The sequence below is a fragment of the Centropristis striata genome, chromosome 13, assembly GCF_030273125.1.
Source record: "Centropristis striata isolate RG_2023a ecotype Rhode Island chromosome 13, C.striata_1.0, whole genome shotgun sequence".
NCBI classification, from domain to species: domain Eukaryota; kingdom Metazoa; phylum Chordata; class Actinopteri; order Perciformes; family Serranidae; genus Centropristis; species Centropristis striata.
The window spans coordinates 33,600,489-33,614,643 of NC_081529.1; the positions used below are offsets into that span (position 1 = coordinate 33,600,489).

General features: G+C 36.4%; 2 protein-coding genes across 2 annotated transcripts; both read left to right on the plus strand.

The window, feature by feature from the left end:
- The first annotated feature begins 713 nt into the window (after window positions 1-713).
- Window positions 714-5,020, plus strand: rnf151 (ring finger protein 151). The gene is made up of 4 exons (XM_059348656.1): window positions 714-1,181; window positions 2,444-2,613; window positions 2,729-2,825; window positions 4,375-5,020. The coding sequence occupies exons 1-4, from the start codon at window positions 1,179-1,181 to the stop codon at window positions 4,843-4,845; spliced, it is 741 nt and encodes a 246-aa protein (XP_059204639.1). The 5' UTR covers window positions 714-1,178; the 3' UTR covers window positions 4,846-5,020.
- Window positions 5,021-7,228: 2,208 nt separating this feature from the next.
- Window positions 7,229-10,774, plus strand: rps2 (ribosomal protein S2). The gene is made up of 5 exons (XM_059348056.1): window positions 7,229-7,394; window positions 7,800-7,889; window positions 8,338-8,445; window positions 9,254-9,587; window positions 10,557-10,774. The coding sequence occupies exons 1-5, from the start codon at window positions 7,260-7,262 to the stop codon at window positions 10,727-10,729; spliced, it is 840 nt and encodes a 279-aa protein (XP_059204039.1). The 5' UTR covers window positions 7,229-7,259; the 3' UTR covers window positions 10,730-10,774.
- The last annotated feature ends 3,381 nt before the right edge of the window (window positions 10,775-14,155 follow it).

The window sequence follows — 14,155 nt, forward strand, 5'->3', positions numbered from 1 at the left end:
GATCACAAAAAGAAGGATTATATGCATATTTTCTTATAAATTTATTTTAAATTAATTTTTCTTTTTGCCAAATACCACATTCACAAATGCAAATTTACAAGTAAAAAAACTAATTTATTTTTGTTGAAGTCAGAGTTAGAACATTATCCCTCAAACAACATATGTACTGCGTTTAATGTCTTTAACTAACATGTAATCTTGCGTCTATTTATTTTATTATTATTTATTTATTTGTTTGTTTTTGCTTCATTCTTTTTCATTTAATTACTCTATTTTTTATATTTATTAATTTTTTTGCATTGTTTATCTTTCTGTAACTCATTTCTTCTTCTTTGTAATTGTGTAATGTATTGTTGTTTGATATAAATAAAGAAAAAAAAACAAAAAAAAAACATGTTTGATATGATCCAAACCCAAGACTAGGAAACAGAGCAGATTACTACTTTAAACGTAACCATGGAGATGACTCCAGTAAAACTCCTAGATTTGCTTTCAGGACAAGACTTTCAGGTTTTAGTCTGGGATTGGGGACATATTTTGGTGTAAACCCAGCATTCAATTTAAGATTGCATTGTTGTTGTGTTTGTATCAGCCATGTGATAGACGGAGGCTTGTGTGACGACCAGACCCCGCCCACTCGGCGCACCGCAGGCACACGCCGGTGTCATAATAGTGCAGACCCATTGTAAAATCCCACTTATATACAGTAAAAATGAAAAGTTCTAGTTAAAATGCATGTAAACTAGTGGTTTTCCATCATAATTTAGGAGTAACATATATGATCATTTGAGCCTCTAGATTGACTTTGACTTTTAAATTTACAACATGAGACTGCTGCTATTGTGCAACAATAACAATAGAGTCAGCTGGAGCTAATTATGTTCCTGATTCTACACGTGGAGCCTCAGTTTGATGCTAGAACAGCAGGGAAAGGACGCGCCATTATCTCCCTTGGTTTTTATAATTTACTGTTTTCATTTGTCCGCACACACACACACACACACACACACACACACACACACACACACACACAGTCCCTCCTTCATGTTTTGTCAGGAATGTTCATGTGTGTGTTGTATTGATAACGCGGGTGTGTGTTTGCTGTGTGACATGTGAGTGGACCGATATGGAGTAAACCAGCGCCGGGAATGGAAACACGCTGAGGGAAGAAGATTGTCATGGTGAGTACACAACAGCTTTTGTTTTTGTTTATATATATATTTGCCCGTTTTTATTAATTTCCAAACTATTACTGATTTACCCTTAAACTGGTTTAACAACTACTTTCCTCTTTGGCGAACTCTGACTTGCTTTTCTTTAGAATTATACAGTATTTTATGGTTGTCATCATGTTTTTTTAATTGGTAATTAGAATTAACTAAAAATGCAATTAAGAAATGATGTTAAATATTATGTGTTTTTAGGCATGTTGTAATTATCTCATGTTTTACTGAGGGGAAAAAAACGTTTTTAAGGATAACACTTGTTTTTTGTTGTCATGTTTCAGTCATATGACTTTCCAGAACAATTCTGTTTTGTCATCTGTTGCCTTTATGTTGAAAACACTGTGGTGGAGTTGTAGGCAGCTGTGTTGCCATGTTTTACAGCTGTTGGACACCTGAGATACATATAGGGGTCACAGTCTGTCTGCAACTAAACCCTTTACTGTTTCCTTCATATACAGGAGCATCTCAATACAGTAGAATATGATGGAAAACGATTAATCGATTAGTTGTTTGGTCAATAAAATGTATAAAAATATCAATGAGTGTTTCCCAAACCACAAGATGACGTCCTCACATCTCTTGTTTTGTCCACAAACCAAAGAGATGTTCAGTTTATTGTCATAAAGGAACAAAGAAACCAGAAATATTCACATTGAAGAAGCTGAAATCAGAGAATTTGGACTTATTGTCTTTAAAAAAACTGCTGTTGACGATTAATTTAATAATTGATTGTTGTTCGAGTAATCGAATAATTGTTGCAGCTCTAGTCTTCTGTATTATTCTTTTTTGAGACACTGAATTTTAGGTCTTCATTAACTGTAAGCCATAATCATTATAATTAGAAGAAATTAATTAAATTAAGACGTGAAATGTTTCATTCTGTGTGTAATGGATCTATATAATGTGTTATTTCCATTTTTAGAATTGAATTTCTGACATAAAAAACTTTTCTATGATATTCTAATTTATTGAGATGCACCTGTATAGTGAAGTGGTTTGTTTTTGTTTTTACAGAAAAAAGGGGCACATAAGACAATTAAAACACAATGAAACATAAAATTATAAAATAATATTTACAATGCAAGTCAGTCATCCAAACACCTGTCTAAATAAACTTTTCTATGATATTCTAATTTATTAAGATGCACCTGTATATGATAACAATAATTAGTTATGATAACCCAGAATAAAGTAGTTTTTATCTCGTCCACACCCAGGCGGACCCAGAGGTGTCAACACAGAGTGGGGGCTATGACGTGGAGCTGTTTGTGGAAACTCCAGACTACGATCTGATCTGCACCATCTGCCAGGGGGTCCTCAGGTGTCCAGTTAGAGCTGCATGCCACCACATCTTCTGCAAGAAATGTATCTTACAGTGGCTGAAGAGGTACTGAACACAACATACCATGAGGCAATAACTCTGGATGAGAACAGCGTCAGAATGTGTATATACTGTATTGGATCGTTATTCCAGGGTTAAATGTTGTTTTTTTCCTCTGTAGACAGGAGACCTGCCCCTGCTGCAGGAAGCCTCTTAACCCCAGTTTGATCTTTGTCATGTTCAAGCTGAGCAAATCAATTGGACGCATGAAGATCAAGGTAGGAAATCGTCGCTATGCACTTCATGTGTTTTTTATGCACACTGTTCACTGCACCTTATATTTTATTCTGCACTAGAATCCATACTCCTTTCTTCTTCCTCTTCCGGGCACAATTTCGTCCCACTACTAGACCTACAAATCGAAGAGTTGCAGGACAAATTATATATCAAAACGTGCGGTTTGATCGGGATCGGTGTGCTATTACTTTTCTCTACGGAACACAAATTTTTCGCAAAATTTTGCATTGAAGTGAATGGGACGGCCGGAAAAAAATGAGCGAAAAAGAACAATAATTAGAGATTATTATTGGAGAGAACGTCTACTTCTCCGGCATAATTTCACCTAGAGACTCCATTTAAACTTTAAACAGTAGACACAAGTCTTATGTATCGGTGTATTAATCCACGTTTCGATAGGTCATATAGTTTTTTATCAATCCCTGTTCAATGACCATGATCATTTTTGGAGAAATTCTGAGATTATAATGGGTGTGTATTGCACGGAATGTTCGTGTCACAGTGTGTGACATCATCGCCAGAGTGTAGAGGGAGAGAAAAAATTGTCAAAAAAATAATTTGAAAACTGCGCTCCAGGCCGCAAATTCCACTCTACAGAAATAATTTATACATAGAAACGTAGGAAAATGTGTCTTCTCACTCACAATCCTCTGGTAAAGCTGTCAGAGTTATAGTTTGGGCGTAGGACGCACAGATGCGCCGCCAACACGCACCAACAGCCCCATTGACAGCCATATTAAAAACGTAGGAAGATTTCTGTAAAAAAGCATTTTTAACAGTTTTTCAGATCGGTCTTACAAAGCTATTTCTTCATTTTTCTTCACAAAAAACATATGTAGACATTCAGGAAGAACTCAGGACGCTCAAAGTGAAGTTGGATCAATGATAGGTATTATGGTTTTGCCAAAAATGCTTTCTGTTCGAGGCCAGAAATTCCAGTCTGTCCACCTCTGGCTGCTGTCACTGTTCCGGGACATTCCACAGCGGCAGTTAATTCTGTTGATTGCTCTGCTCTGATTGGTCGACCACAAAGCCTTTGATGCTCTGATTACAGTTTCAGATACACATTTTGAGGTTAAAGGTCATAGGTTGCTGTATCAATAAATACTAGAAAATGAATGCTTGTTGTAGGTGTGCTCCTTGTATATTATATAGTATCATAACATTACTAGTATTAATCGTTTGAAATCTCTGAAGAATCTCATCATAGTGTACACACACCGGCAGTAGCTCCCGTGGCCCTTTCAAAATTTCCCCAGAGGAAATTTTCTAGTTATTCATATTATTCATATCAAGGTGGTGGCCGCAAAATACTGTCACGAGGGCCGCAATTGGCCCGCGGGCCGCGAGTTTGAGACCCCTGATATAATGCATGACTTTCTGAACTGATTGACAAAAAATATTTAACTTTTTCATGATCTTCTAATTTTTTGAGATGTACCTGTACTTCCTGTTGCAAGCATATTGTACATGAACCATTTTTTTAAATTTTTTATAGCTGATTTCACTGTATTTCTGTCTGTCTTGCAGTGTAAGAATGAGATCCGTGGCTGTGCGGAGACCTTCTCCCTGTCGGAGCAGTACGGCCACAGCCTGAGCTGCCTCTACGAGCTCATCCCGTGTCCCTACCAGGGCTGCCGGGCGCAGCTCCTCCGTAGGGACCTGGACACCCACGCTCGCCACTGCGAACACTGGCGCCAGCCCTGCCACATGGGCTGCGGCACCATCCTGTCCCACCGCACCCAGGCTCAACACAACTGCTACAAGCAGCTGAGGCAGGAGTACGAGGCCCGGCAGAGGAACCACAGGGCCATCGCCACCGCCCTGCAGAGGAAGATGAGGCGCATGCAGAGCACCATGGCCCACATGAAGAGGCAGATCGGCCTGATCTGTGAGAGCCTGGAGGTGATGGACGACCTCAACGAGGTGGAGGAGGAGGACTTCGGGGAGAGCAGCGGCAGCTCCAGTGGGACTCCCAGTGGAAACAGCAGCAACTGCTGAAACAGGAAGTCAGTGGTTCCAGCTGCAGTGTATAGTTTCTGCATGTTTTAATTCTTTCTGAAGGTGTGCGTTTTTAAAATATGTAGGTGTATCATTAAAAAGAGTGACTATGTAAAAAAAATTTTTTAAAAGTGCTGTAGTTTTATCTATTTTGTAAATAAAGTATTTAACCCTTTGCAGTCTCTTTGTCTTTAATGTGTCTTTTTTTTGTCATTTTGTGTCTGTTGTGTCTTTTTTAGTTATTTTGTGTCTTCTGTGTTTTATTCGTTTTTTTTGGTTATTCTGTCTTCTCATTTTGTGTCTTTGTTGGTAATTTTGTGTCTTTTTTGTCCTTTTTTGGTAATTTTGTGTCTGTTGCTGTGTCTTTTTTTTTAGTTATTTTGTGTCTTTTGTGGGTTTTTTGTTTTGGTTTTTTTGGTTATTCTGTCTTCTCATTTTGTGTCTTTTTTTGGTAATTTTGTGTCGTGTCTTTTTTTAGTTATTTTGTGTCTTTTTTTTGGCTGATCTGTGAGAGCCTGGAGGTGATGGACGACCTCAACGAGGTGGAGGAGGAGGACTTCGGGGAGAGCAGCGGCAGCTCCAGCGGGACTCCGAGTGGAAACAGCAGCAACTGCTGAAACAGGAAGTCAGTGGTTCCAGCTGCAGTGTATAGTTTCTGCATGTTTTAATTCTTTCTGAAGGTGTGCGTTTTTAAAATATGTAGGTGTATCATTAAAAAGAGTGAATATGTAAATACATTTTTAAAAAGTGTTTTGTAAATAAAGTATTTAACCCTTTGGAGTCTCTTTGTATTTTATGTGTCTTTTTTTGTCATTTTGTGTCTGTTGTTGTGTCTTTTTTAGTTTTGTGTCTTTTTTTTGGTCATTTTGTTTCGTCTGTGTTTCATTTGTTTTTTTGGTTATTCTGTCTTCTCATTTTGTGTCTTTGTTGGTAATTTTGTATCTTTTTTAGTTATTTTGTGTCTTTTTTGTGCCTTTTTTTGTAATTTTGTGTCTGTTGCTGTGTCTTTTTTTTTTAGTTATTTTGTGTCTTTTTTTTTTGCTTCTGATAAAGTACTGAATAATAAAATATGGGGTAACTATCAATGTGCACACTTGTTAAACGTAACAGCTATATAATTATGAAATGAACAAGTGTATATGTCACACAGTTGCATTTCAAACAAAAATAATCACAGTGTAAAATTCATACACGTCAGCGGGACAACCACAGGTGAATTAAGGTAGGAAAATGGGCAAAAAATATAGGTTCTGCAGCATCCACTGCAGAACTACCAGATTCAGTAACAGTTACTTCCCCCTGGCCATCAGACTGCTAATCATCTGTGTGCAATATTTCAGACTCTGCTGCTAACTTTTAAGATGCAATAATTCATGTACATATTTGGACACTTTTATTTTTATTTTCATATGAGTTTTTATATATATAATTGTTACAGTCCACAGTATTTATTTATTAACAGGTACTGCTGACCAATTCTGTGTTCTGTGTACTGTGGTAGCCAAGCGACGATATTTCATTGCCAGATTTACTGTTGTGTTTTTGTGCAATGACAATAAAAAAGTCTAAGTCTAAGTATCTAATATTTATAAGGCCATTATAATAATAATAGTAGTATATCACAGTATATAGTAATAACAGTAATGGAAGCAACAATATAAGTATATCATAATAATAATAATAATAATAGTAGTAGTTTTATTATTATTATTATTATTATTATTATTAATAATTATTATTATTATTATTATTATTATTATTATTATTAATAATAATAGTAGTTTTATTATTATTATTATTATTATTAATAATAATAATAATAGCAATGTGTCATATATTTAGCCTTTGCAGGGTGTGCATACATACATAACATAATATGTAATATGTAAACATATTATATAGGCTTCTGTTCAAAATCTTAATTATGTTTTTGGCTGTAATAATGAATATATTTTTTTTGATACAGATCGGCTTTTCCTGTCCACATAAACTAACACTAGGTGCCGCAGTTTCCACGTTTCCTCTTGCAGGAAATCTCGCGATAACTCTCGCGATAACTCCTCTGAATATAACCCGGTGAGACTTCACGTGGTTCTTCTTCCTGTTATAACGATCACGTAAGTCACATCCGAAGTCCGTTTTTTCCTTTCAAAATCCTGCTTTATCTCACACATCCGTCTACCAATCACATTTTTTAAACCTCCAAAAGTATAAATGAATATTTCATATCAAAGCTCTGGAGATATTGACGAGGAAAATTAAGCAGAATTCAAGATATTTGTTAATATCGATGTAACGAACAACGTTGAATATGGCGGCGAAGCTCGTTTTTCTGTGAGATAGAAACGGGATGTTCCAGGCATAATTCTTGATGGTTTGACTTTAATTTTGACTTCTGTTTTGTTTTGCAGCAAATGGCGGACGACGCCGGTGGTAGAGGAGGTTTTCGCGGAGGTTTCGGCGCAGGTGGCCGCGGCAGGGGCCGTGGACGCGGCAGAGGCCGTGGAAGGGGCCGCGGGGCCCGGGGAGGCAAGTCCGAGGACAAGGAAGTAAGTTCCACGTTGGTTATTGTTCACATGGAGCCGGTTAATGGCCTTTATTATTCTTAAAACCACGGACAGTCTATAACCGAGCTTCTGTCTGTTATTACTACTGTCTATGCACTTTATGTGTTTTTTATGCACACTGTTCATTGCACCTTATTTGTTTCATAGCACCTACATTTTTATACTGTATATTCATATTTATTCTGCACTGGAATTCTATTCTACTCCTTCTTTAGACACTTTATATTTTATTGTATTTTTATATTTTATTGCTTGAAGTATGCCTAGGTTGTTCTTTTTACTTAATTGTGTTGTCATTGTCTCTGTGTGTAATGCTGCTGCTACACTGTAATTTCCCAGCTTGGGATAAATAAAGTATATCTATCTATCTATCTATCTATCTATTAGTGGGTGCCAGTCACCAAGCTGGGCCGCCTGGTTAAGGACGTGAAGATCAAGTCCCTGGAGGAGATCTACCTGTACTCTCTGCCCATCAAAGTAAGTTAAAGTGATAAACAATGTGTACACTATTAAATGTAGATGATCTGATATTAACAGGGGGTCAAAGGGAGGGTTCTTTGCATAAAAATAAGTAACAGTGGTGTTCTCTGCAAAGAAAGCTCTATTAACTTAAAGCTGAATACTATTGTGGGTGTTATTAACTGGATTTTTGTTTGAATACCACTTTGAAAAAAAAAGAAACAATTAGTGCTGCTCTGTCTTAGAAGATTTCAATGTCCACATTAGAGAAATTCTGGCCAAATGTGTTTACTGAATTAAAAAAATAAGATCATGATAGGTGGGCTATAAGTGGGGTATATATATATATATTCACACACACACACACAATTTTTTAATTTTTTTATGAACCAAAAAATAATCATAGGCTAGATGCATATACATTTGGTTCAGTATTAAATGTGTTAACTTTGTTCCCGCTCTGTAGGAGTCTGAGATCATCGACTTCTTCCTGGGTTCTGGTCTGAAGGACGAGGTGCTGAAGATCATGCCCGTCCAGAAGCAGACCAGGGCCGGTCAGCGCACCAGGTTCAAGGTGAGTTATCATTAAACACTGCAGCGTTCATACGGGTGCTTTAAATCCTTGAAAATGCTTGCATTTAAAAGTTGTATTTTCAAGGTTTGAAAACTACTTAGATTTTGGATAAAGTGCTTGATAATGCTTGAAATTCTCACTGTATTTCTCTTGCAATCTGACTATAGACAATGACATATTCAATGAAAAAAATAATACATTGAATATTGAGATTAGCAAACTGTACTTTGGGTTGTTAAGTGTAAAATCTTCGCTGTCGGTATGGTGAAATTACCCCTTTTAGCATGCAAGTACTCATCTAAAACATGCAACTTACAAACATTATAAGGTCCTGGAAAAGCTTGAAAATGGACCTTGAAAGTCCTAGAAAAGTGCTTGAATTTGACCACTGAAAAGGTGTACGAACCTTGTAACTCTGTAATAAGTAGGGTTGTCACGATACTAAAATTTTCAACTCGATACCGATACTCAGGAAAATATTCGATACTCCATACCATTTTCGATACCACAAGGATAAAAACAAAGACTCCAAAATTTAACCGAAATATTTTTATTAACAAGAAAAATGCAACATGTAAAAATGAACAGAACCACAGGTTAAATATTTATAATAAAAAACAGAAACTGCAACTATAACAAGCTTCAGATACTCGATACTTTTGAAAATGCGTATTGTATCCAGATACAATGTTTTAGTATCGATACTTTTGACAACCCTAGTAATAAGTCTGATTTTCTACCTTTTTTTTTTAAATGATCCTGTCTCGCTGCTGGTCCAGATGTGACATGGTTTGCTTTTGTTTACCAGGCCTTTGTTGCCATCGGCGACTACAACGGCCACGTGGGTCTGGGTGTGAAGTGCTCCAAAGAGGTGGCCACGGCCATCCGCGGCGCCATCATCCTGGCCAAGCTGTCCATCGTCCCCGTCAGGAGAGGTTACTGGGGTAACAAGATCGGAAAGCCCCACACCGTGCCCTGCAAGGTGACGGGCCGCTGCGGCTCCGTCCTGGTGCGCCTCATCCCGGCCCCCCGCGGTACCGGCATCGTGTCGGCCCCCGTGCCCAAGAAACTGCTGATGATGGCCGGTATCGACGACTGCTACACCTCCGCCAGGGGCTGCACCGCCACGCTCGGCAACTTTGGTAAGTTTCTTCTGGTGTACAGGGACATTTCAAAGAGTTGGAATATTGTGGAAAAGTTCAATATTTTTTGTCAGTTATTTCAGAAAGTGAAACTTGTATATTATATAGATTCATTACACATAGAGTGAAATATTTCAAGCCAAGAAAAATGATACAAATTTATGATTAAAAACGGCTAAAAATTCATGAGGAAAAATACAAATTTACAAGAAAAACACCCCTCAGACTTCTTCTTTCAGAAGCCTGACATTTGTGTTTAAAATATCTTTTTTTTTTTTTTTTTTTTTTTTAATTGATCTTGTCAATATTTTAATTTCCTGACGGAGTTTTGTGTTTTTCATTATCTCTAAGCCAGAATCATCAAAATTACAAGAAAAAACTAACAAATTTACCTTCATAAAATTCAAATTTACAAAAAATCACAAATTTAAGAGAGAAAAATACAAAATTTTGATAAAAATGTATGAGAAAAAGACAAATTTACAAGGGGAAAAAATCACAAATTTAAGACAAAAAAATACAAATTTATGATTTAAAAAAAATCATGTTAAAAATACAATTTTTTTACAAGAAAAACCTCAAATTCATGATCAAAATATTCCAATCTACAAAAAAAACAGGCTTGAAATATGTCACTGTGTAATGAATCTATATAATGTACGAGTTTCACTTTCTGAAATGATTGACAAAAAATGAACTTTTTCCTGATATTCTAATTGTTTGAGATGTACCTGTATGTGTTATCTGTAGTGTTTCTCCTTGCTCTGCTCAGCTTCACCTCTGCTGTGGTGTCGTTGTCGTTATCAGGAGAGAAATCAACGAGTATTGTAATGCACGGCAGAGAGACCTGCTCGTGGTCTCCTCTGTTCCCCTTTTCAGTGCTCTACATGGCTTAAATGCAGCTTTTTAGTGTTTGCAGCTCCAACTTCAGCACGTACTTAATGTTTTTAATTTTTTTTTCCTCTTCAGCCAAGGCCACGTTTGACGCCATCTCCAAGACGTACAGCTACCTGACCCCTGACCTGTGGAAGGAGACCGTCTTCGGGAAGTCTCCCTACCAGGAGTTCACCGACCACCTGGCCAAGACTCACACCAGGGTGTCTGTGCAGAGGGGACAGTCTGTCCCGGCCCCAACCTCCTAAAACATTTTGTACAGAGAATGGTTGAATAAACATTCTGAAACTACACACGATGTGTCTTGTGTTGCATATTATCTCATGGCAGAACAGGGCTGTGGCTTTGTATTAACAGGGTTCATACTGGTGCTTGAAATCCTTAACCCTTAATAGGACACTTGAATACTTCCAAATTTCAACCCTAGAGAATATTGGAGGATATTACATACAGCCAGAATGTACAAAAATATTTTGAGGAAAAAGTTTACGTGATTAAAGTGGAAATCTACGAGAAAAAAAGCAGGTTTATGAGATTTAAAGTGGTGAATCTGCAAGAGAAAAGTTGCTTTATTCCCACTTTTTTTGCAAATCTGCAACTTTTTTTTCACGCAGATTTGCAACTTTAATCTAGTAAAATTGCAACTTTTTTTTCTCGAAATATTACCTGAAGTTACCAAATATAGTTAAACCAGATAAAGCAGGGGTGTCAAACTTATCCAGAAAAGGGCCAAGTGGGTGCAAGTTTTCATTCCAACCAAGCAGGAGCACACATGACTCCACTCATCTAATCACCTGGGCTGTCTTCACTCGTTTGATTTGTCATATCAGGTGTGCTCTTGCTAGGTTGGAACAAAAACCTGCAGCCACTCGGCCCTTTCCTGGATCAGTTTGACACGTGTGTGATAAAGGGTTAAATGTATTTTCAAGGTTTGAAAAGGGCTTAGATTTTGGATAAAGTGCTTGAAATTTTTACTGAATTTCTTGTGCAATCTGACTAGATAATCACAAGTTCAATGAACAATATAATAAATTGAATATCGAGATTAGGAAACTACTTTTGGTTAAAAGTGTAAAACCATCGCTGTCGGTATGGTTGAGGGAAATTACCCCTTTTAGCATGTAAGTACTCATCTAAAACATGCAACTTACAACTGTTGAAAGGTATTTGAACCGTGATTAAGAAGCACCTATTGGCCCCAGTTAAATAACTTAGGATAAGGGATAATACTGCAGTAACTACGCAAAAGGTAAAACTGAGAAAATCTGCTTTAGAGTTTTTCACCTGGCTAGCCAAATGGCTTTAAGGCAGCTTAGTGATATATAACTCAGGGTTGGTACGGGTGCTTGAAATCCTTGAAAATGCTTGAATTTAAATGTATTTTCAAGATTTAAAAAGTGCTTGGATTTTGGATAAAGTGCTTGTAAATGCTTGAAATTCTTCCTGTGTTTCTCTTGCAATCTGACTATATCCACCTATAGACTATAGATAATCACATGTTCAATGCAAAAAATAATGAGTAGCCTATCTGAGATGAAGACCGTTCCTCCTAAAAGTGTAACACCATCGCTGTTGGTATGGTTCAGTGAAATCTCCCCCTTTTAGTATGTACGTACTCATCTAAAACATGCACTTTACAACAGCTGTAAGATAATGGAAAAGCTTGAAAATTTGCCTGGAAAGTCCTTGAAAAATGCTTTAATTTGACCACTGCTAAAGTGTACGAACCCTGATTATGTCATTTTTATGCCCAAATCATGATTTATTTGACCTTTGCCTCCAAAAACTTAGTTACTGCATTGCTGTAAAAAGTTCTAATAGTTGTGCAGTAACTACAATGTTGTCGTCTTTCAGCTTTTATATTTAGTTTTCAGTGAATAAACATTTTCAGATTTAATCTGTTATAAATGTATTTAAAAGTGTTTAACCACTCTATTCAAAGATTTGTGTATTTGACTTAATATAAAGTAATGGTATATTTTAGTCTATAATTTAATCTTTTTCACTTCATCATCTAGATAATAATTTCCCTTTCAAATAATCTTATTTCTATTTGTTTAAATTAGTATATATATCCAAAGCAGACCATGGTAAGTGCAATTACTGCTTGGTTTTGAGTTGAATTTTGTGGTTTTTATATAATTATTTCTCTGAAATAAAGCAAAATTGAAATCTAAAAACTTTGTCATAGAAAATGCCTATAAAAACCTAAGCATAGAAATTATATTTTTTATTCAAACACACCAAAACAAAACAAGTACTGAAAAAATAAAATTAAAAACAGCAATCAAGTAAATGTGCCTTGTTAATGACATCTGGACAAAAAGCCCCAAATATTTTGGTATAGAATAAAAATAATAAGCCTGTTTTTCTTGTAATTTTGATGATTCTGGCTGAGAGATAATGAAAACACAAAACTCAATAAGATCTTTCACGCAGGAAATTAGTTGCTGCATCACCTATCAGAGTTAAATGAAATGTAATTAATCATTGTCTATGTAGCTGCAGTCAGAGACAGTTATACAGTTTAAGTTAATTTTATACTTTGAGTCAATAATTAAATAATTTACTTTAAAAGGATCATATTTTTGTTAATAATATATTTTAAGTTCATGCACAGACAAGGAAAGATGTGTATTCCATAGCGGAACTAATGTTGTTGTGTTGTAGAGGGGTGGGGCATTATTTAGACGCACTCTACCAACCTGGTCTCACAGAAATCCGTGAAATACCCACGGATTTCGCTTACCTCAAAATCCGTGGAATAGCCACGGAATCGCTCAAATTTCCATGAAACTGACACGGATTTCACTACAATGCAAGTTAATGACAGTCATATCCCGTGGCTATTCCATGGATATTTGTTCCTATTGGTTTGTTCCAAGTCACGTGACTTTCAAGGTCCCAGCGGTATGAACAAAAAACATGGCGGACAGTTCTCTTATTTTTAGTGAAAAATCAATATTTTGACTTAGTTTCTGCATAAAAATGGATTTTGATCACATTTCTAGCGAGTAATATATGTTTTATTTTCTAAATCTCCACTCAGTGAATGTACATAATCACTTTGTATGTTGGAATAGCCACGGGATATGGCTTGCATATCCCGTGGCTTAACTTGCATTGTAGCGAAATCCATGTCAGTTTCACGGAAATTTGAGCGATTCCGTGGCTATTCCACGGATTTTGAGTTAAGCGAAATCCGTGGCTATTTCACGGATTTCTGTGAGACCATGTTGCACTCTACACAGCACACGAGTAACAGCGCACCTTGCATGTTAATTAAAATATGACGATAAGAAGATGCTGAATAATGATACAGAGTGAATAAGACCCGACTTTGAAGTTTCCTTTCTTACTCCCTTTTGAGTTAACGCGGCCAATGAGGTATGTTTACGTTATGTTTTCATTATGTACCTGTTTAAGATGCTCACGGAGTAACGGGGTACGCTAATTGCGTTTCAATTTATGTAAAATGTAAACAAAGTATATTATTATTTTATTAAGTAAATCGAGTACATTATGTAAGGTATTTTTATGTTTGAAGATATTTCTTTAATGTTATTCTCTATGGAAAATGCTTTGTATTATATGGAAAATGCTTTGTATTATATGACACTCACTTTATGATTTGTTTATTTAATTTATCTAGTTCTCACGGCATGAAGGCGATG

Coding starts and splice junctions, on each gene's coding strand:
- rnf151 (XM_059348656.1), top strand. Junction 2,614..2,728: donor ATCTTACAGTGGCTGAAGAG/GTACTGAACACA, acceptor TTTCCTCTGTAG/ACAGGAGACCTGCCCCTGCT. Junction 2,826..4,374: donor TTGGACGCATGAAGATCAAG/GTAGGAAATCGT, acceptor TCTGTCTTGCAG/TGTAAGAATGAGATCCGTGG.
- rps2 (XM_059348056.1), top strand. CDS start 7,260: ATGGCGGACGACGCCGGTGGTAGAGGAGGTTTTCGCGGAGGTTTCGGC. Junction 7,890..8,337: donor TGTACTCTCTGCCCATCAAA/GTAAGTTAAAGT, acceptor CCCGCTCTGTAG/GAGTCTGAGATCATCGACTT. Junction 9,588..10,556: donor CGCCACGCTCGGCAACTTTG/GTAAGTTTCTTC, acceptor TTTCCTCTTCAG/CCAAGGCCACGTTTGACGCC.